General features: G+C 35.9%; 1 protein-coding gene across 1 annotated transcript in view; it reads right to left on the bottom strand.

The window, feature by feature from the left end:
- The window catches only part of NEK10 (NIMA related kinase 10), a gene marked incomplete at its 5' end in the record, with an annotated part of 90,818 nt that overhangs the window by 49,177 nt on the left and 20,794 nt on the right, over positions 1 to 20,847 (bottom strand). Inside the window, 7 exons of the mRNA XM_082045870.1 lie at positions 11,053 to 11,128; positions 17,764 to 17,866; positions 18,068 to 18,189; positions 18,815 to 18,860; positions 19,543 to 19,680; positions 20,211 to 20,339; positions 20,451 to 20,553. Coding sequence (XP_081901996.1) covers positions 11,053 to 11,128; positions 17,764 to 17,866; positions 18,068 to 18,189; positions 18,815 to 18,860; positions 19,543 to 19,680; positions 20,211 to 20,339; positions 20,451 to 20,553 — 717 coding nt within the window. The remainder of the gene's footprint in view (positions 1 to 11,052; positions 11,129 to 17,763; positions 17,867 to 18,067; positions 18,190 to 18,814; positions 18,861 to 19,542; positions 19,681 to 20,210; positions 20,340 to 20,450; positions 20,554 to 20,847) is intronic.

Genomic DNA, 20,847 nt, shown 5'->3' with positions numbered 1-20,847 from the left:
CAATTTGATTAAGCCATTGCTTAATCCGAAGAGTTATCTGTTTTTTCTTCTGAGCAACTCTTGCAAAATTAAACAGCTATTTTAAATACAGAAAATAGCTTTCCATACTACGAGCATTTTTTTAAAAATAAAGAAAATAAAATCTTGTCAATATTTGTGCTACTTGTAAAACAGGACCATTTCACTGAATAATCTCTACATGGCCTTGGAGACATGTTTGCAACCAAGCTTTCAGTTACCATTTGCTCACTGATGTTATTTTGTTATTATTTTTATTTAAGAATACTTTTGACAAAGATCTACAAACAGACTATCCCAAGCTGAATGACATACCTATAAGAAAGATTGCTATCCTCACTGGGTTAGCTCATGTTCACATTAGTTATTAGTGGATACAAGTCCCAAAATGAAGGAAATCATCCTGAATTTGGAGGTGGAGGAGAGAGGGAGCTGAGGGAATGACGTTTGCAAAACAGCATTAATTTTCTAGAGCTTCTAAAGATTCTAAGAAATGTTGTCAATACTCTCAGGTTGACTTTACATGGGACACAATCAGTGAAGCTTTCCCAAGCTGGACAGAACTTCAACAAGCCACTTGTGACTTGTCTTGGCACAGTGCTCCCTGGTTAATCCAAGTACTTCTGACAGGTCTAAGAACAGCCTGTTATATGTCATCCTGCAGTATAAGGAGTATTTTCAAATGAGACATGATTTCAACTAGACAGTTATGGATTAATTAAAATGAGAGTTATTCTTCAAGACTAACTCCCAGAAGAGGTGATGGCTATAATGAAAGAGTAAACAAATAAGAAGTATACACCACTGCAGAAGATTTCAACAATGACAGAGTTATTACTTTTAGTCTTTATCATTCTTCCAATTAATTATTTACAGTTTGATGGAGATTCCTGCAGTTTGTAGTTGTCATACAAACACTCATGCCCAGAAACCATATCTAGTTCATGAAGCAACCCAAGCTGAAAATAGTTAGAAGCTAGTAAAGTATCAAACATGCTTATCCCATTCTTTCTTGCTGATGTATATTGACTTACTGCCACTGTTGGAGACAGGACAGTAGGAGAGATGGTGGACAAGTTTGCCACACATTGATAAACTTGTTTGGTTTTTTTGTCTCAAATACTAAAGAGTCTACAGCTTCTATTAGCTTCACTTATTCAGATATCTTTGTTAAGATATCTATAAAATAATACTTGTTTGCAATGGATAGTCTTCTTAGTTGCTGGCAAAACTCAAAGTAAAGTAGAGGAAGAGTTTACATAAATCTCTGCACCTCTAGCTGCCCCACTTCACTGTAAAAATGAGACTAGCATAACCTGGCCCAGGCCAACCAGGGATTTATCCAGGAGTGTCTTGAAAACCTTCAGAGGTAAAGAAATACACCACCTCTCTGGGCAGCCTGTTCAACGTTGGAGTGTCATAAAGGTGAAAAAAAATTACCTTATATCAAGTCAGAATCTCTCCTGTTTCAATGAATGTCTGTTTTCTCAGAAAAGGGGCAAACCCACTCATTTCACTCCAAAGAATCAGAAAACCAAGGGTATCCTTATGTTTCAGCACCATTTCTACATTTCTATGAACCAGGTATCCTGTTTTCATGTTATCAAACTATTGCAGGATAATTTGTATGTGTCTGGAGGCCAGTGTGAAAAAACATGGATCTACCCTATAGTCAGTTCTCTGAATCACAGAAAGAGAGGAAAAAAATATGAGAAAAGAAAAAAGAGAAAAAGAAAAGCAGTTGCTGCTTGTCACAGTTTCTCTCTGGATAGTTTGCTGTAAGCTACAGACACACATTCAGTATTATAGTCTCATAATTAGCACTAAAAGCAATGGAAGAAGAAACAGGAGCCACAAAACTGACAGTTTGATTAAAGACCTTCTGTGAAAATTGCTGAAGGCTATTTGCGTTTCTCACCTACAAGAAGGATTCAACACAAGCCTTTTGGGGATATTCTGTCTATCCCTTGAGTGATGAAGCTTGAATAGGATTTTCCATCACTAGCTAAAAATTTCACCTTCTCAGTTTTCTATTTTGAAGTGTATTGCCAAGTAACTCTATTATAATTTAATACATTGCCTTCTAACTTGTGTACATTTTTCTCATTATGAAATATGTTAAATATTTTTGTAAAACATTATATATATATGAAATTTCTTCTTCACAGAAGACATCTTTCAAGCATCCTAAACCTCTGCTGACATCTACAGAAAATTTCTTCATTTCCACAATTTTTTAAAACATAGAGGGGTAGGGAAGAAATGTACTACCTCAGCTCAGAGTTTTATGGTGTAATAAATCCTCTTGTCACCAAGTGGGGAATGTAATTTTAAAATGGGTGAAGTCAGCTAAGAGAGGTAACTTCCACGTGTATAATTGCTCTCTCATCAGTGTTATCTCAACAGTTTCGTTTTCTAGTCCAAGCATTGCCTGTCTCTGCCCAGAAAGTTCCTACACATCCTACAGAGTCTATAGAGAGGCAAAACCAACCTGGGGTCAGTGACAAGCCACTAGTAACTGTAGGATACAGCAGACTATATGAAAATAACTCCCTTACGTTTTTACTAAAATCTTCCTGGTTTTATGTGGAAGCACACGTTTCTCTGCAAATAGTAGTAAGGTTGTGTAGTCTGTCTCAATCTGAAATATTAATGAGCACTGAGAAATGTGTAAAAACAAGATTCCAGTAATAAACCACTGTAGCTTTCAGCTACACTGCTGTTGATCAGCAAATTAGAGAAATCACTGACTTACTGCTTTCTTTCATCATATATTCAGTTTCTCTCTGTCTAAAAGAGAAGCTGATGTTTTATACTCCATTTTGAGAGTTTTATTTTACAGTTATGAAAATAAAGATCACAGAATCGTATAATAGTTTGGGTTGGAAGGGATCTTCAAAGCTCATCTAGTCCAACCCCCCTGCAATGAGCAAGGACATCTTCAACTACATCAGGTTGCTCAGAGCTCTGCCCAGCCTTTAGTTTAAAACCATTGCCCCTTGTCCCATTGCAACAGGCCCTGCTAAAAAGTCTGTCCTCATCTTTCTTACAGGCTCCTTTTAAATACTGAAAAGCCACAGTAAGGTCTCCCGGGAGTCCTCTCTTCTCTGGGATGAACAATCCCAACCCTCTCAGCCTGTCCACACAGCAGAGCTGTTCCAGCCCTCTGATCATTTCCATGGCCTCCTCTGGCCCCTCTCCAACAGGTCCATGTCTCTCCTGCACTGAGGGCTCCAGAGCTGGATGCAGGACTCCAGGTGGGGTCTCACCAGAGTGGAGCAGAGGGACAGAATCACCTCCCTCGACCTGCTGGCCACACTCCTTTTGATGCAGCCCAAGATATGATTGGCCTTCTGGGCTGCATATGTGCATTGCTGGCTCATGTCTCATCTTTCATCCACCAGTATCCCCAAGTCCTTCAACAACTGATTTGTATTTCTTTGAGTTTACAAACTTTAAAGCTTTTATGTAGGCTAACATTACACATTATTGCTTAGAGGTGCCAAAATGTGTTAACTTTGAAAAATAGTTTATGATCTTTAGCAGCATAATGAGATGGTGTTCTAGAACACATGAAAAACTGCCATCAACTCACTTCTAATTCACCAATTTCACATACTAATACAAATCAAAAGGCATTTTTAAAAAAGCTTACTGTATTGTTCTTTATTTCTATTGCTTTGCTAAACAAACAAAAAATCTTCATACCTGAATCATTAAATATCCAAGGCAGAAGAATGTTCAGAGCACAAGGTCTTCTTCCTAACCTCTAAGTATGGTCACTCATACCTACTTTTTTCCCCAGCAAAATTTAGAGTATCTATGAAACTGTGGAGGCTAAACCAGCCTCACATGTGGTAAGTTGGTTAGCCTGCACATCTGAAAAATATTGCAAGCCAAGGTGTTGCTTTGGTCCTGCTGCTCTCAGTCACACCACTGTCTGCTCTGTTGTCCCAGCACATGTAGCTCTACAGCCTCATTGAAAATAACCTGAATTATTTTTCAGACAGGTCAGTTCTCTAACCTCATTATCACATGTTTATTTTTCTTTTTATGTATGGAACAGAAATCTGAACACTTAAGCAAAAGTAAAGGATTTTGCTTATTGAGCCTTTCAGAATGAACTTCATTCAATGCCTCTCTCCAAATAACCAAGCTCATCAAACCATCACATGATTACTTAAAATTGAAAGAGAGACATGGAAAAATATGTATCATCTGCAAGAAGATGACCACGAGCAGTAGCAAATACGTTTCTACAGCAATTGTGAAATAAACCTAAATCCGGAATAACTGTTTTCATATTAGGTGTTAATTTCACCTAAATTTAAACTCCTATAAACTAGATTTATATCAAGCTAGTGCTCCAGCTCCCTCTGTAGCAAATGAAGACAGGCACATCAAGTGGTTGATTCATCTCATCCTAAAATAGCTGTTTAAGACAGATGGGATGAAATTCATTATTCAAGTGTCTATTTTTTTTCCATTACTTTCAGTAGTCATCTAGCTACTTGACTTGACTAAGATGCCTAGTTTTTGAATTACTACATATATGCAAGATGAATCCCAGCCACACAGAGACTAATTGCTGATAGTCACTTGTTTCTGACATTAAGGTATGAATTAGACGACTTTGCAAGTATTTGTATTTGCTGAAACATAATATAAAAGACAATTAGCTAGTAGCTACTTTTTTGTCAAAAAGGCAGACAGCTGAAGATTTGACATGAATAAGATGGTAACTTCATTGTCTTGTTTTACACAGGATTTAAAATTCCCAAATCTAAATAAAGTCTGTTGGTCCACACGCTTGCAAAAAACTTCACAAAAGCCAGTAGATGAAATACGAGCACCAGGACACAGCATAATAATCTTGACATAACTTGTTATATATTTTAATTTAACAAATAATTTATTGCTTGATGGCTCACAAAAAACAGCTGAAAAAGTAAGGAAGGAGGAGGTTTGAGATACCACCTCATTCTATTCAGCTCACTTCCACAGTAATGGGCATCCTCGAGAAAAAGGCCTGAAGCAAAGTGGAACAAGTGACCTAAACTGAACTGTCACATGATCCTCTGATGAGAAAAACATCTAATTACACTGTTTTCTTCTCCAAATGATCTCTAAAATTCCTTCCAGGAATGACCTCAAGCCCTTCTTAACTCTACTTGACACAGGAAGCAGAAAGAAAACACTGTACCCATTCATTTGTATATAGTCATTAACAAAACCTACCAAGAAATTACATTTACACTGCACTCCTGCATCTCCTAATTTAATAAATGGGCACCTTGATCTCTATAAAAATACAGAGACTACTTGTCTGCAGTTGGGATCATATAGCTAGTTTACTGCTACACCCCTGGATAACACTTTACTACCTCTTTAGTCATAAAATCATTGACCCTTGCTTGTGCAGCTCAAACTATGAAGAGCCTAAACACTGAGTAATAATGCAGGAAAAGAGCTTTCTTCAGCAGAATAAATAGCAAATGCATAGATATATATATACGTCTGCCTGAAATAATAGGGTATCTGAAGTCAGCCTCCTTATGACATTCCTGTAAGCAATGACCAGCCATAACCTAAAAGTTTGAGGACTCTTGGTGTGGAAAATGTCAGTTCCCAATGCATGTACCATAACTAAAGGCAGTTTAACTCCAAATGAATAAAATCACAAAAACTATCAAAGTATCAGCAAATAATTTATTTTTACCTCTCCCCCCTTTCATTCAAAATGGACTCTTCCATATGCCCATTTTAATGAAGACCCAGATAAGACCACGAATGCATCTCAAGCAGAAAATATGGTCACTTATAATAAGAAAGGAAATGGAAACAAAGACTACTGGCTGTCGTGCTTGCAGTTGACTCAAACATGAACCTCTTGTTAATTTAGAAGGCATCAATGCCCTTTCATAACACTTCTTAACCAGATATCTGCCCTATTTCTGATTCTAATTATTTTCTTTATTTCAATTATGCTAGAAGAGTATTACAAACATTCAGCCTCTCACTTATTAGTCAGTTCTTGATGTGGCTGTTCTGTCAGTCAGATACCTATCATACCTCATGCTGCCTCCAGTAATTCTTAAGCCACAGCTGTTCTGTCATTCCTTGAAGTATACAGTGAATATACTACTGCACAGAATAGGAAAGGGTAAAAAGAGGAGAGCAGACCCTTAAAATTCCAGTATTAACGGAAGAAACCAAGGAAAGGCTAAAGAAGTTGGAAACAGCACACCATATACTAAGCAGCAAAATAAAGCAAAACAAGAAACAGTTAAAATATAGAAATAGTAAGCATCTGCCAAGATACCAATATAGCTGATACACAAGAGAGAGAACAACAACCACACACAAAAAAAATAAAACCACCACCATCAAAAGTATTCCAAGTTCCTGTAGTTCAGATGTCAAAGTAACAGTTCATGTAAATGTCTCTCATTTGACATTACTTAGAAGAAAAACTAAAAAGAGAATAATTCTATCAAACAAATACCAGTAACACTGGACTATAAGACATTTACAAGCTCATAAATTAGTTTGATGAAATGACTAATCTTATTCTAATAAAAAGCATTCAATCATTATTATTATCTGATCTAAAGGGATTATAAATTAGAAGTCTTAAGCCATTGGGGGAAAAACATAATTAATATGCATTAAAAATTGTTATACAAGTTCTACAGAAATAATTATTTCCAAGAAGTACATTGTTGGTTTATAATCTGTTATGTTGGTAGAACAGCAGTTTCAACCCATCATGGAGTCTATAAAATTATTACATCTATATTTCTATTTTTATTTTCCTTAAAACACCACAAAGAGAAAACACTTCAGCACAAAAAGCCAAATCTTACATAATGTTGTTCTGAACAATTATGTTTCAGAAAGATCAAGTTAGTTCAACTAATGTGGAGCATTCTCAGCTACTTCTTAATGATACCTGAAGTGTCTTCTCCAGTTTCCCAACAGCTTTTTAAGATCAGCTAAGTTCCCAAGAAATTATGATGGGATTCATCCCAGTCTCAAAATCTACTTCATTTCCCAGAGTTTTTTTAAAATTTCTATATACATCTACAATTACAAAAGCAATTATCACAACCATGACTCCATTAACTTTTACTTACAGCTCTTGATCTGTTGTCAATATGCCCCCTTCATAAATTACAACCCTTTTTGTGAAACTAAGAAATGGTGGGTACACATGAAAGCAAACATCCTTCTCTATAACCATGTACAGTTTGCTCTGTGTCTTCTAGGAAGGCCTTCAAGACAGCAGGATAATTAAGATTGTCACTACTAACTTGAAGCAGATTGTTTCTGGTGACTTATGAGCTGGAAGAAGTCTTCAGAATTCATTATCAATTCCCTAAAGCAGACTTTTTCTCCGTTTTTAATGTATTAAGTGTAAACACATCCATTTAATACATTTGGTATTCTAAACATACACAGTGCTGGATTTCTTAATTCAAAGACAACCAATTAAAAGGAATTTATTGAGTATGACAGTAGAATAAAACCTAGTATGAAGCAGAATTTAAACCATCACTATTACAAAGCATAATTATATAACTCCCTCTCTAAACATAAAAGAGTGTCTGCCATTATTTTATGATGAGGCAGCTTTTAAAAAATTGCATTAGCAAATTGATTCAGCCAACCCGAAAACCAAACGTGTTTGGTACATTTAGTGATATATTTTTGTTTGAACCACTCTGCATAATGGTGCAGAGCCAAATTCAAACAATAAGTATCAGACACTATTTTTGCCATTTATTATTTTGCTTCTGTACTATAGAGTCTGCCCCAAGAACGGTAGGTTACATCCCAAACTACCCAGAACTATTACCCGTCAATTCAAAAGAAAGCAATTTCTGCCATTCTAAAATGACAATCCTGCCTCACAGCTCTTTCTCTTCCTCCTTTCCTTTTCTCCTTGTGCAGGAACTAATATTGCTGCTCTTTGTAGATACACATTCCCAGTATTTTTATTATTTTATAGCCCTTCTACTTAAAACATGCAAACAGGTAAACAAATCTAGTGCAGGCACTGATTAAGTCTGTAGGCTCTGGCTTCTCCTTCATGACTTGTGTTAAAACAATCAGTTCACCTCATTCCTTATGCACAGGTTTCTATATCAAAAAGCCCCATCACACACAGTACTAGCCAAGTACCTCAAAGGTGGCATCCAGTGCATTCACCTGTTTGCAAAGCCTTTTTAACATTATTAAATTATTATGACATTGGAAAGACTTTAATGTTTTAGCCCGTCATTTTAAATATTACTCAAGCATATGTTTTAAATACAAAGACATCAGTACTGAGTCCTTGTTCTCTCTTCTGACTGCAGACAGGCAAGGATTGTTGCTTCCATGATTTTGCCTGTGGAGTAGAACTGACAAGTAATGTCCCAAAAGACCACTTACTGCAACACTGCAACATGTAAGTGACATTTTATCCCTGTGCCTACATCTAAATAGTGGGACAAAGAGGTAGAAAAAGAACTGCCTAGCTCTGACATGAACTTCAATGTACGAAGACAGGGTATGAAAATAATAATAAATACAGTATAAGCAAACATTAAAAAAAAAAAAAAGTGTATATAAATCTACAGAACACTACTGTCAAATAAAAATTTCCTATAAAATGAGCAAAGACCCAAATACAGTGACAGAACCAAAGAGGGGAAAAAAATAAGTGACAGTACAACTTAGTGATCCTGAGTGCCGCTGGGACATGGTTTGGAACCTGACACTTCTAAAGACTTGCAGAGACACTTCACTGGTAACTGCTGTTTAAAAGAGCACAACAAGTTCCCATCAACAACTTCTCTGCCAAGTTATAACTGAACAAAACAAAACAATTAATTCAGAGGACCTGAAAAAGATGGCACATAACCAGTTACACCATACTCTTACTACACTTAACTACCCCAAGTATCACTCACAGATGGTGCTCTGCTTCAGGGGTATTTGGAAAACCAATTAAGCCAAACTTGGAATCACCTTACTTTTGCTCACTAAGTAGCAGCATACACATTAGTCTTTAAGGTATGGGGCTTGAATATTTAACACATCACAAGGACTCACTCTTGAAGCCCTTTTAGGATTTAGTGTTTTCTAGGGATTAAGTGTCAATCATTATCATTCTGGCACTAGGAAATCACAAGTAACAATTTCAAAAGTGGCAACACGAATTATATTCAATTGCCAAATGCCTGAGTACTCTTAATTCAGAAGAGCCATCAGTAGCTTCCCTGATAGCTTGAAACCTTTAATTACTTATTACAAGCATGCAGGCCAACCATTCTGGCAGGTTATGGTCATCACACGTGGTGACCAAAGCAGAAAAGCAGACTGAAGAAGCCTGACATCAAAAAGACCTGTAGACTTCCGCAAAAGATCCTGTCAGTGTCCCAGCCTGTGTAGTGATCTTAAACAAAATCTAGGACAAAACCACTTCCAGTTTTTCTTAGGATATAATCTTCTGTTAGGTTTTTCTCCTTATGGGCCTGTATTTTGTAAATTAAAAATTCTGATGAAAACAGAAAACAATATTACAGACTGCATGCTGTGCAACATTCTTAGGTTTTTTTAATGCATCATTCCTTGTGGTTTTCTTTTTCTATTAGATATACCAAATAAACATGGCTTTATTTACAGGAGCCGGAACTGGCAATTTATAGCAGTGGGAACAAGAGCACCAGAAAGTCCTTAAAAGGAGAAAAACAACTTCTGACCTCAGAATGCTGGACACTGAGTAGAAGCAACGGCATGACCCTCAAGAAAGGGAACAGCAGCTGTATGTAAAAAGGTGTTGCAAATAACAACCCCACGCCTGACTGAGGAATATGTGGATTTGCAAGGCTTCAGCTGAACATATTGTAAATATATTTCCGTAACAAAGTAGTTAGAGTAGGCAAAGCTTGACCAATGATTTTGCAAATGAAGAGAGAGATCCAGAACTGTGGCACAGATTAGAAATTCTTTAATTGATTTCTGATGTTAGCATTTCCATTAACAGAAATTATCAGCTTAAATGGCAGGCCCAGAACGTATCAACTGCTATTAGATTAATATTGATCTTATGCTTTCCACAATTTAGATTTTTACTCAGATTGCATTTGCTCACTTTTGTTCGTAATACAGTGACCTGAATTAACAGGCGTGTTTGTTATTTATACATCGTGCAACACAAAAATCAATACTCTGTCCAACCCACAATTACTGTTCTTTAAGAGAATCTGACACGCATATAATGCTCTCACTTACATACACTGTTTACATATTGAGGGGAACCTTTTGGATAGGAAATGCTTTTTATTCCATGGTCTTGAGAAAACAAAACGCAAGTCAGTAGTAACCAAGGAACCTACATAGTTTTATTGGTACCACAGTTTAATGCAATATGGTTCCTCACTTTGTCTTCTCACAAATGGGATGCCAAAGAGAACTGCAGCTCATTCACCAGACTGAATAGTGTGTTGTCTGTGGCAAAGTTTTACAGCAGTCATGGATGAGTTTACTAAGCTTAAATTGCAAAGAATTTGTGTCATGTTTCTCCACATTTGAAAATTTCAAACTTTAGAAAATATTCTTTCAGTTCAATTACTAAAACCAAATGCCTGCTGATCCAAAATAAATCCACTAGCACCAATTTCTTGAGTATTTTTGCTGCTTTGTTTTCTTTTTGAACCAGTGCACACCCTATGAAATACATACTGGCTGAAAGAAAACATTTTATGTTGCATAAGTTTAGAGTTCATTTCTTATTTTTACTAATTAAAGGGAGAAATTTTTCAGAGGGTAAGCTGTCCACACATACAATTTAACTGAATGCTGAAGCCACGATTACATTAAAAGCCATTAAAATGAATGTATGTTGTTTACATTTATCTGTTTATAGCTGAAAAACCCATTTCTTTAAGGATATAGTTAGATGAAAAAGTTGCTACACAACTGCAGTTGTTTCAGTTTTGCATCAACCCACAGAAACTGTCATATGCAACAACAAGCAACACTTACCATGAGTACAGAATGGTTCCCACTACTGATGCAAGTTTGCTGTTTTCTTGCTTTTGCTTTGCAAGCCCAAAATCAGCTACAATAAAGAAAAAAGGATTCATGTGTCAATAGCCACCCTATTTGGATGACAATCAGTGCTGGTTCACAACAGCTGAAAACATCAGGGGAAGGTGCAAGGGAGGGTTTGGATTGTTTGTGGGGTTTTTTTAAACTCTTACATTTTGCAGTACTGGACCATACTTTCCTCCCATCTCCACATGAATCAACAACTTCTGTTTGAATCAGGTCTACCAGCTTGAAAAACACTTTTGATCCAGACCACGTGACCAGTGTCAGGTTTCTATTAATATACTCAAATCAGCTGCATGGCAATGGTAAGTACCTAATAAGCAGTGATCCATTGCCCAATTGAATGGAAAAAGTAATGTAATGAAGTTAGTAATTATTTAGCTTTCCATTATGATAGCTGGGAAGGGTGGACTTTCTCAGAAATTTAATTTCAAAGGGTACAAGGGGGTCTAATATCTTAATAGTTCATGTTCAAAGATTGCATTTGGTAAGAAACCATGGTGAATCTTAGCTTTACATTGTGACGAAAGCTGTAGATTTAGAAGATCATGCAATTAGGTTAATGTAAGTGCTTTTTGTGTAATTATCAGGTAGTCTCCCACAAAATTGTCCTACACAATCTTTAGAGATTATTTTTTTAATCTAAGTTCCATGCAAACAGTTCAAGTTTGTTTTTTTCAATTTAATACTCCACTGTTGCCTCAACATAACAATGCAGTTAAGACACATTGCACTTTATTACATCCAAGCACAGAGAGCACAAGAAAAATAATTGTACTTGTTGAAGTCTTTTAATAAATTCTGTATTGTATTACTACTTCAGAATTAGGAAGTTTTGTGCGGTAGGTAATATTGTTTAAAATAGTTTAAAACTCCTTTTCTACTTGGACAGAGCTCATAGCATGCCCATTCCAACAGTTTTTACAGTGAGATAGTTCATAAAGTTTAGTTCAAAATGTCTCTACTTATTAAAAAACAACACACACAAAACTAAACAAATAAATAACCACAAACAACAACCACCCACAAAACTACAGATCAGAAGAAACACAGGTAAGAAGAATCAGTTTTTGTTGGATCTTCCTCAGTATGAGCCTCAAGAGTCTGAAAAGGAGTAGATGTCTTATTCAGAAAAAGGCCTTTGATAAGAAAGCCAAATCTAGGTACCCAGGTCACAGATCATTTTTCTTTGAACAAGACGTTCAAAGAAGGACTAGCTCTGCAGTGCTTGGGAAATATAAGTGGGAAGAATGCGAAATTAACAGGATCACTGAGAGGCCTCTCTTTCGTCCTTGAGTTAAGACAGTCCTCAAGCAGTTCACTCCAGGGAATGTTAATCCCAAAAGGACCAGAGGTTTTGGCAATGTTGATTCTTCCCTGAATTAATTGGGATGAATCATTCTGAACTCCCTCCTTTGGAGTCCTTCACATAATATTCTAGAAATAAAGAGTATTAAGACATTACATAGATCAATATATTCAGTTCCTGGTACTTGAAAGCATTAGGAAAGAGAAGAGCTGTACATCTCTGTTCTGAAAGAAGTAGTTCATTCTAATACAACATTAGTCTTTATTTTCAAGACCATAAAATACAGAATTGAATGAAAAGGAATTGTCAAACGGTGAACTGCCTTGAAGTAGTGAAATTGCTTCTTTTAATTTATTTAGGCATCTGTCTGCAGGTTATAAATTGGTCTACAGCTTTTAATACTCCTGGTTTCTTTATTTGGTATTTGATACCAAAAGTTGCTACTATAACTAACAAACAAATGAAATAATTTCTGAGAACTGTGAGAGGCCTGCCTCCCTTGCCATTAAATGAAGACATCACCAAATATAAAGAGGACCCCTATTAACTGGTAATTCATTGTTTCAGCTGTGAACTGAGGCTTGATTCATGAGGACCCATTGTGGCAATTCATATCTGGCAATTTCCTGAAAAGGCTTCACACCACAGCAGTGTGTCTTTTAGAAGCTGGAAGGGAATTATGAGAGCAACTGTAATCAAGGAAGTTTGTCAGCAACTTACTGAGTTACAGTGATCTGGAAGATAAAAATAGAACTTTAATTGTATTTTCCATGAAAGCATATCCTAAAATCAAGACAATCTGCAATTCAATCAACAGTACTACATACTTATTCTACTCTTTTCCATCAACATGGAAATGGGAACAGAATTAATTTCTCATCATTCCAAAATACACCTTTCTAGCTATTATATCATTCTCCTTTCTATGTGCTAATATCAACGTTTCACAAACTCAGTCTACCATCTGTCAGCTTTGTGAAACCGGTAACTTCTGCACTAAGAATATTAGCACTGACCCACATCTACAACTGTAATTTGTAAAAAGAGATGCGATTGTGCTATTAATCTACCAATAGTGTCCAGAATGTTTGAGTGAACACAAACAAATGGAAAAATTCCACTCAGCCTATTACAGAAACTTTGAAAATGAAGCACTACAAGCATTTCTTTGAATCTTAGTATGAAGGGCACCAGTTCTGATACTAAGGACTGGTTAAATGAGCTACATAAACTGCAAAAACGCTGTCACTAATCCAAGTCTCTCTGAAAACTAATGACTAACACTCATGGCCGCTGCTTCTTTGGGCACGGCACAGTATCAAGAGCCAACAGGACTTTTTAAAAGTACACTCAACAAGCAAGTATTCTGAATTACAGAATTAACAGGTAGCTTTCTTCCAGCATCCAGCAACTATTGGAACTTTTCAAGTCTCATTTGCTTCAGCATTCTGACAGTTCATGGCTGCCTGCTATGATTAGAATTATACCGGATAGGTGAGTTGTCTCAAAACTAGTATTCTGCTGCTATATAATCCTAGGTTTTATTTCCACATAGATCCTATCTATTGCTAATGCATCATGTGTACTAAACATTAAACAGAATGTGTAACCCAAAGAGATACGGGACCCTTCACAATTCTCCTTGACATCAGACCCAAAAGGTATCAAAGTGATTCCACATGGGCCTCTTTGACTGTCAAGATCTAAACCTTGGTGCAAGTAGATGACACTGGGGAATGGTGATGATCTACAGAATCTCCTGTTTTGTCGTACAAACAGATGAAGCTATGGAGCTCTAGACAGAAATCTGCTGTGCTAGAAACAAAATACAGCTGCAGAAAAATATAGCTGCAATAAAAGCAGATACACATTTCAAATTCAGAAAACTGTAACTTCTCAGTGTCTTATATAAAAAGGCTGGGCAGATTAAACTGAGAGCCACAGATAATATTGGTTCAATGAATCTCTAAAATTGCTATACAAAACAACTTTCATTCAGGCTGTGCCTAAAATTCTACTTTTTTTTTTTTTTTCCAGAATTTATAAATCAGACATTCAACCTGCACCAGACATGTACAATTTCAGCAACCCTTTCTACCAATTTAGAGTGAGATGTTTTATGAAATTGCAGGTTATCGTGCTTTAATATTTATATTTTCATAGCTTTTGCAGATCAATCAATTATGATTAAATGCTGTACCAACACATAAGAGATGTTAGTTATGGCCCCCTTCCTATCAAATTTACATCAGAGATGAAACAGAACAAATGAGTAAAGTGGGCAGTTCCAGAGACTACATAACAGCATGCTTAGAGTTGTCTACAGTCAGAAACAAAGATCTTGTATTACCACTAGCCTGGCTAGGATCAGATTGTAAATGTCTATTTCCAATTACAACAATGTATGAATTAAAAGAGCCTGAAAAAAAATTGGAATTGTTCAGAATTAATTGGCATGTGCATAAGATGTCATGGGAAACACAAAGGAAGTTACATAATCTTCACACTAGAATGAAGCCCCTCTTGGGTTTGAACATTTATTTGTACCTTGCATAATTTTAAAAATAAAACAATAAACAAGGACCCGGATAAAGACAGTGTCTAAGCACATTCACTTTTAAAGAAAAAGACAATACAGTGTGAGTATACAGATTAAAAAATTATTCCTACTATTACCTCAGGCATTCTTTTTGTCAGTAGAACCTATAGAGATGATACTTAGAGACCATCTCTAGGAGAGACCTTATAGTCTAATCTTATATTGTGCCAGGCTGGTTGCGGAGTTCTCTGCCTGTATGAATTCTAGTTTTCAGTCACATCCCCTTATTGGTCACTGCCTACCAGGTTCTGCTGGAATTGTGCTACAAAGGCCACCTGTATGTAGGAATTTCTCTGTGATTTCAGGACAAGGGAGCATAATTCTTTAGCAGGTTTGGATTATTTTTTTGTCTGTGCTGACAGCAAGGTGAGAACTTCTCCCGCACTGTGCACTCCTTTCCTTTTCAAATACCTTCATTGGATTTGGAACAAGTGGCTCAGTTCTCACATACGGGGTGAGAAACTCCTACCTGTGGGTCCCAGAACTTTCTTAAAGCAAGCTCATTGTTTAGGCTGCTGCATGGCCATGCACAGTTCATAATTAAAGTTTCAGCCTACAGGAGCACTTTGCTCCAGTGTATTTCCCATTCTGTTCTTTTTTTTCCTTTTCTTTTTTATTTTTTTTTTACTCAAAATCTACCATGAAAGTCCAAAACTAAGGCAACTCTATAAAGACAACATATCTGATGAATGTTAGTTACAGAGAAATGAGCTGCCTTTGTTATATTGTCATCCTGCAAATTCACGTAGCGGGATTAATAAGCATTACCATTTCCAAAAGGACTGATTGAGGAAAGGAAAAAAGAGCAGTGTTTTAAGATATACAAGCTTCTTTTATGAAACAAAATAACTTGGACCATCAGAGGCCATATCTTAATTACATAACCACACAACACCACTTCATCGGTAGCCCACAGGAATATTACTCTAGTTGGGTCGAAGCAAGTTTGGGACAGTTTTGAGATCTGAAAGACTCCAGAAAATTGAATTCTCTCTCTTTAGGAGTAGATCTTAGAAAAGACCCTCACCTTTTATAAAAGCTGACAGATCAAATTCACTGCAGCGGTACATTTAAGATCTCTCAGTATTTGAGCATACGCTTCCACATTCATCTGACATTTTGTATTAACTTTCATCTAAAACCACTTTAAATTCCCAAATGGATATTACACTTATCCACAAATACTGAGAGATATAATTATCAAGATCACAAATGCTCCAGTCTTTGCCATACAAGGACTTTATGAGTTAGGTATAATAACACAGCATGCACCAATACAGTACGTATTTACTATAACCAGAAAGAAAGTAAATTATTCTTAATTTCATTAAGGTTGTAAAACAACAAGGTTCAGTAAAATAGATAAGAGGTCTTCAGCTCCCTCCAAAAATTCAATATACACTGGTACTAATTAAAGGACTAAATAAAAAAAGTCTTTAAGTATTGCAATAGTTTTGAACCAATAGAAATGATCAAAATTATAGAAATAGAAATGATCAAAATAAGATTCAGTTCTTCTAGTTTTCCTCAACTCCTGTAAAACTTTGACAGAAATATCAATGCTTTTCACAGGCAATATTGAGTTTACCTTTGAAAGTACATTTACACTTCCATTTATCTAGATTGGACCAGAAGTAAGGTAAAGGTGTTAAATCAAAGTGTGAAATTAAGGCAAGAGTGCCCCTCAGTGGCAGTATGTTGATATAAAATATAACTACATGATACTTTCCTTTACAATAATATTCTGAATATTTCTTTTCATTACTCAGGGACAAATGCTCTGATAAATCACCTTCTTTCAAAACTATATCATTACTAAGAATTAGAGGGTTTTTTAGCACATACTTAAATTCATTCATTATTAAATTGTATGTACACCATCATGTATAAATATTTACTGCAAAATCAACTGAGTGTTTTGTGCTTGGGTGCGTGCATATGCCTGCACTTCCCTGTTATTTTTAAAGAAGAGAGATTGATTTTTTCCATCAAGACTTCTTACAACATTTCTGCAGTATTCACATTATTTATTTAGTTCTGTATCATGAGTAGTAAGATATAATAGCACATAGTATTTCTTTGAAAACTTTAAAAACTACAGTATCTGAATTACTTGTAAGGATTGCTGTGTTTCCCAGGTTGTATTAATTCATTCAAAAACTAGAATTTTGTCATATTTTGGAGTTGTTCACACATACGCTGCTTTCAAAGCCTATCCTGAAGCCTGCCCAGGCTCCTTCCTCATGGAGATAATGAATATTTGCTACTACAGGCTTAGATAAGTAGCACCTCAATGCAGCTGATCACTGGGAACAACTGACGGGTACTAAACAATTACACAGTAGAACTGGAATAGAACAGATGGCTATTGTACTTCGCATGTTCACTAGCACTTGTTATCTAATCTGGTTATCTTGATATTCTTGCTGATTTAAATAAAAGCAAGCCTTGATGTATAACTGTAGTCCAATTTTTTATATGGCGAAATTGTCTCCTTCGTAATATTTGACATACCTAGCTGCAAAAAACAGTCATGGCTGATGACACCTGGTGGCAATGATCACAAAATTTCCATTAGCAATTCTTTTACACAACAGTGTATTAATGCAATAATTTACTAGCTTTCAAATATGGTGACCAATACTCAGGAATCTGAAACCTGAGAGTTTCAGTAAAGAAATTCTACTCACATACATCATGGCAAGTTCTGTTCAAGTGAAGTAGCTCTACTTACTAATTGTGACTTTGTCTTTATCCCCCAGCATGACATTGTTTGGAGTGAGATCTCGATGAACAATCCTTTTCTCTTTATGCAAATAACGAAGAGCTAGACAAAGCTTAAAAACAAACAGAAGCAGCCTTACAAAGATTCTTAATTACAACCAAAATAAAGGCACATAAAATTAAATTCATATCTGATATTAGTGTGTGATATAATAAACATTCCTTGTCATTTATTAGCCTAACAAACATAAATGGTGCTACTAATTACAAGCAGGAAGGTCCTGGCAACAACACATAAAAAAGGAGGCCCTTACTTGGATAAATATATGCCATATTCTTTCTTCTGTAAACTGTTGTTGCTTTTCCTTCAAAGAGTTGAAGTGTTCTCCCAATGGCACTCCCTCTAGGAGCTCCATGACTATGTACAATCTGTCATCTACATAAAAGAAGATTAATTAATAAAACATTACATTTATCCAGAAGGTGTTAAAAAACAGAGTATTTGAGGCTAAAATATATTTTTAAAGCTGTTGGTTTTTACTTTTTGAAAACTTATTCGTACAGACAAACACATATTAATCATACTTCTACTCCTTGTTATTCTGTTTTTTCCTTATTTTATATCACAGCAACTATAAGAAATTGCCTGATAACCACTCAATGGGCAGCTGTATGTAGCTAGCTCTTTATAAAAAAGAAAATTAGGATAATATAGCTGAGCAATCTATATCATTCACTTTACTAGTTTCTATAGATTTTCTCCCTACTTGACATCCCATTTGTAAATTTGGGATCCTTAACTCTATAGGGTGACAATTATGCTTTCTACATGTTTACATTGCATCTAGGTTTACCGACAGATAAACAATTATAAATATTATTACTCACCATTTTTTTTCAATTTTAAAGGAATATAAGACTGTCTGAACTGTAGCAGTTCTCAAAGAAAATGTTACCATTTATTGCTCAAATTTGACACACTCCCTCCAAGCTGTGCTTTTATTATATATTTCTGCTTCTTCCTTACGTACAATGTTTTAATTTTCCACATTTATACTTACTTTCCAAGAAGGTTCTATAGTACCGTACAACATTTGGATGATAAAGCTACAATGAGGAAGGAAATTCAGGTGTTTAGAATAGTTAAACTGATGGCACAGTATTTATAATGTTTAGCTATACATTGGAAGGAAAGATTCCACAAACTGGTGTATAGACTGCAGTGCAGCGGACCTTTGCTGCTACCCCAAACACAGAGAAGTGTTGCACTTTACTGGAGCAACAAGGAGGAAAATGCAACGTGATTCCAATCCACTCTCCCCTTAATTACTGAAATAAAGTGAATGAAGTTTGAAAATAGGCAATTACACCTGCATCAAAGTATTTGCTTTCTCAGCCTAAAAACACTAATGATCAGTCTGGTTTTTTTTTATTTTCAATTAGAAAAAGACCATCTTCTCACTGTATTTTAATCCCAAGAACTCATTAAATGGAACAAAATCTCATCAGTTTTCTATCACAATCCTAATGTACTGAATCTCTGAAAAAAGTTCAAATACTGCTAACACAGAAAGTAAGAATCCTTAGTAACAAGACTTTGCAGTGCTGCTAACAGTATAGTAAGAAGGTTTTCAACATTGACAGCAGTCAGGTAACATGAGCCAGTATTGTACTGATCAGAAAAAAAATAATAGTATCAGCAGTTGGACGCCCTGCTATATGAGAAGTCGGAGTTAACTGTCCTAAAAGCAGAGAGCCCATACATGAAACTAGAGTCCCTGAGACATACCTGCTCTTTAATGATGGTTAATTCGGAGACAATGTTCTTCACGCTACTTTCTCTGTCTTTTTTGTCCTTTCCAAATGCTGGATTGCGTAAATTTACTTCTTTCATTGCCAGGAGATTTTGTCCATTATGTTTTCTAACCTACAAAAAAAGATATAACCCTTGTAAAATTAATATAGGATGTGGAGAGAAAGGATATTATTATGGCTATCAGATTAGTTATCAGAGTCATAGCTGTTCCTCTGTATGATGTGAGTAGTCAAAAGAACTGGAGCCCCACAATGCAGGTTAGCAGTAGACTACCAAACTTGCCACAGTGTTTGAAGGAGCATTATCTGTGCCCAGTGTTGCTTTTCAGATAAAATATGCTTGAATTTCAGTGGTTTTGCACAGGTTTGTTAGCCTTTACAAAAGATAGAAATGCTGTTTGTGGAAAGGGATTAAAGTAAAAGTAGAAAACCTAAGAGATACACTGGTCAGTCTTATAAATACAAGCAGGGACAAACAAAAACACAGCAAATACTAACAACATGCCCAGATCTACAAAGGCCTTTTCACACTTGCATTCCCCTGCTGAAATTCAAAGGATGGCAGTGTCTAAAATAGGTACTAGACCCTCTTCATGAAGCCTCCCCTCAAATCTGTAAATTAATACCAAAAGGGAAGTTTACCTTATATACGCTTCCAAAAGCTCCACTGCCGAGGTGCTCTAAAATTGCATAATTGTCTATATGTTTTGTAGGTGCCTTATTCTGATTCATGCTCTTGATACTTTCAGCAATTTGCTTCAATTCATCCTCCTGGTTATAAATGGAATCACAAATAAATAAATCTAAACTATTTCGTGCCTTTCTTGTGTGAAGAATGTGCAAAGAATACAGCTTCTTAATGCTATGAACGTTTTTACTTACCTTTAATAAATTTAGCTTTGATACTAACTCTTCATACGCACTGATATCACGCACGTAGTGTCCAATATCAATGAAGGTTTCAAACAAGTCAGTAGGGAAAAGTCTACAAAGGTTTAAATGTTGATACAGTTTAGAAACAGTGGTACACATTAGCTATTAGTCTAGAGCAGAGACTTTTCAATGTTTATTATTACAACTTACTTTTGAACCTGGTAAATAATATACTTATTTTTCACTAATCTGTTCAGATATTAACCCTCCAACACTACGTACATAGGAGTTAAAGGACCTTTCAAAAGTCAGACTTCAGCCTCTATGGGCTAGATATTAATGTAACTACCAGTTGTCTAAACTAGTATAAGCCTCTTTAAAAATTAATGTACCTCCTAAGTTTCGG

Source organism: Streptopelia decaocto, assembly GCF_964273445.1.
Source record: "Streptopelia decaocto genome assembly, chromosome: 2".
Taxonomy (NCBI): Eukaryota; Metazoa; Chordata; class Aves; order Columbiformes; family Columbidae; genus Streptopelia; species Streptopelia decaocto.
This window is presented reverse-complemented; position numbering and strand designations above follow the sequence as displayed.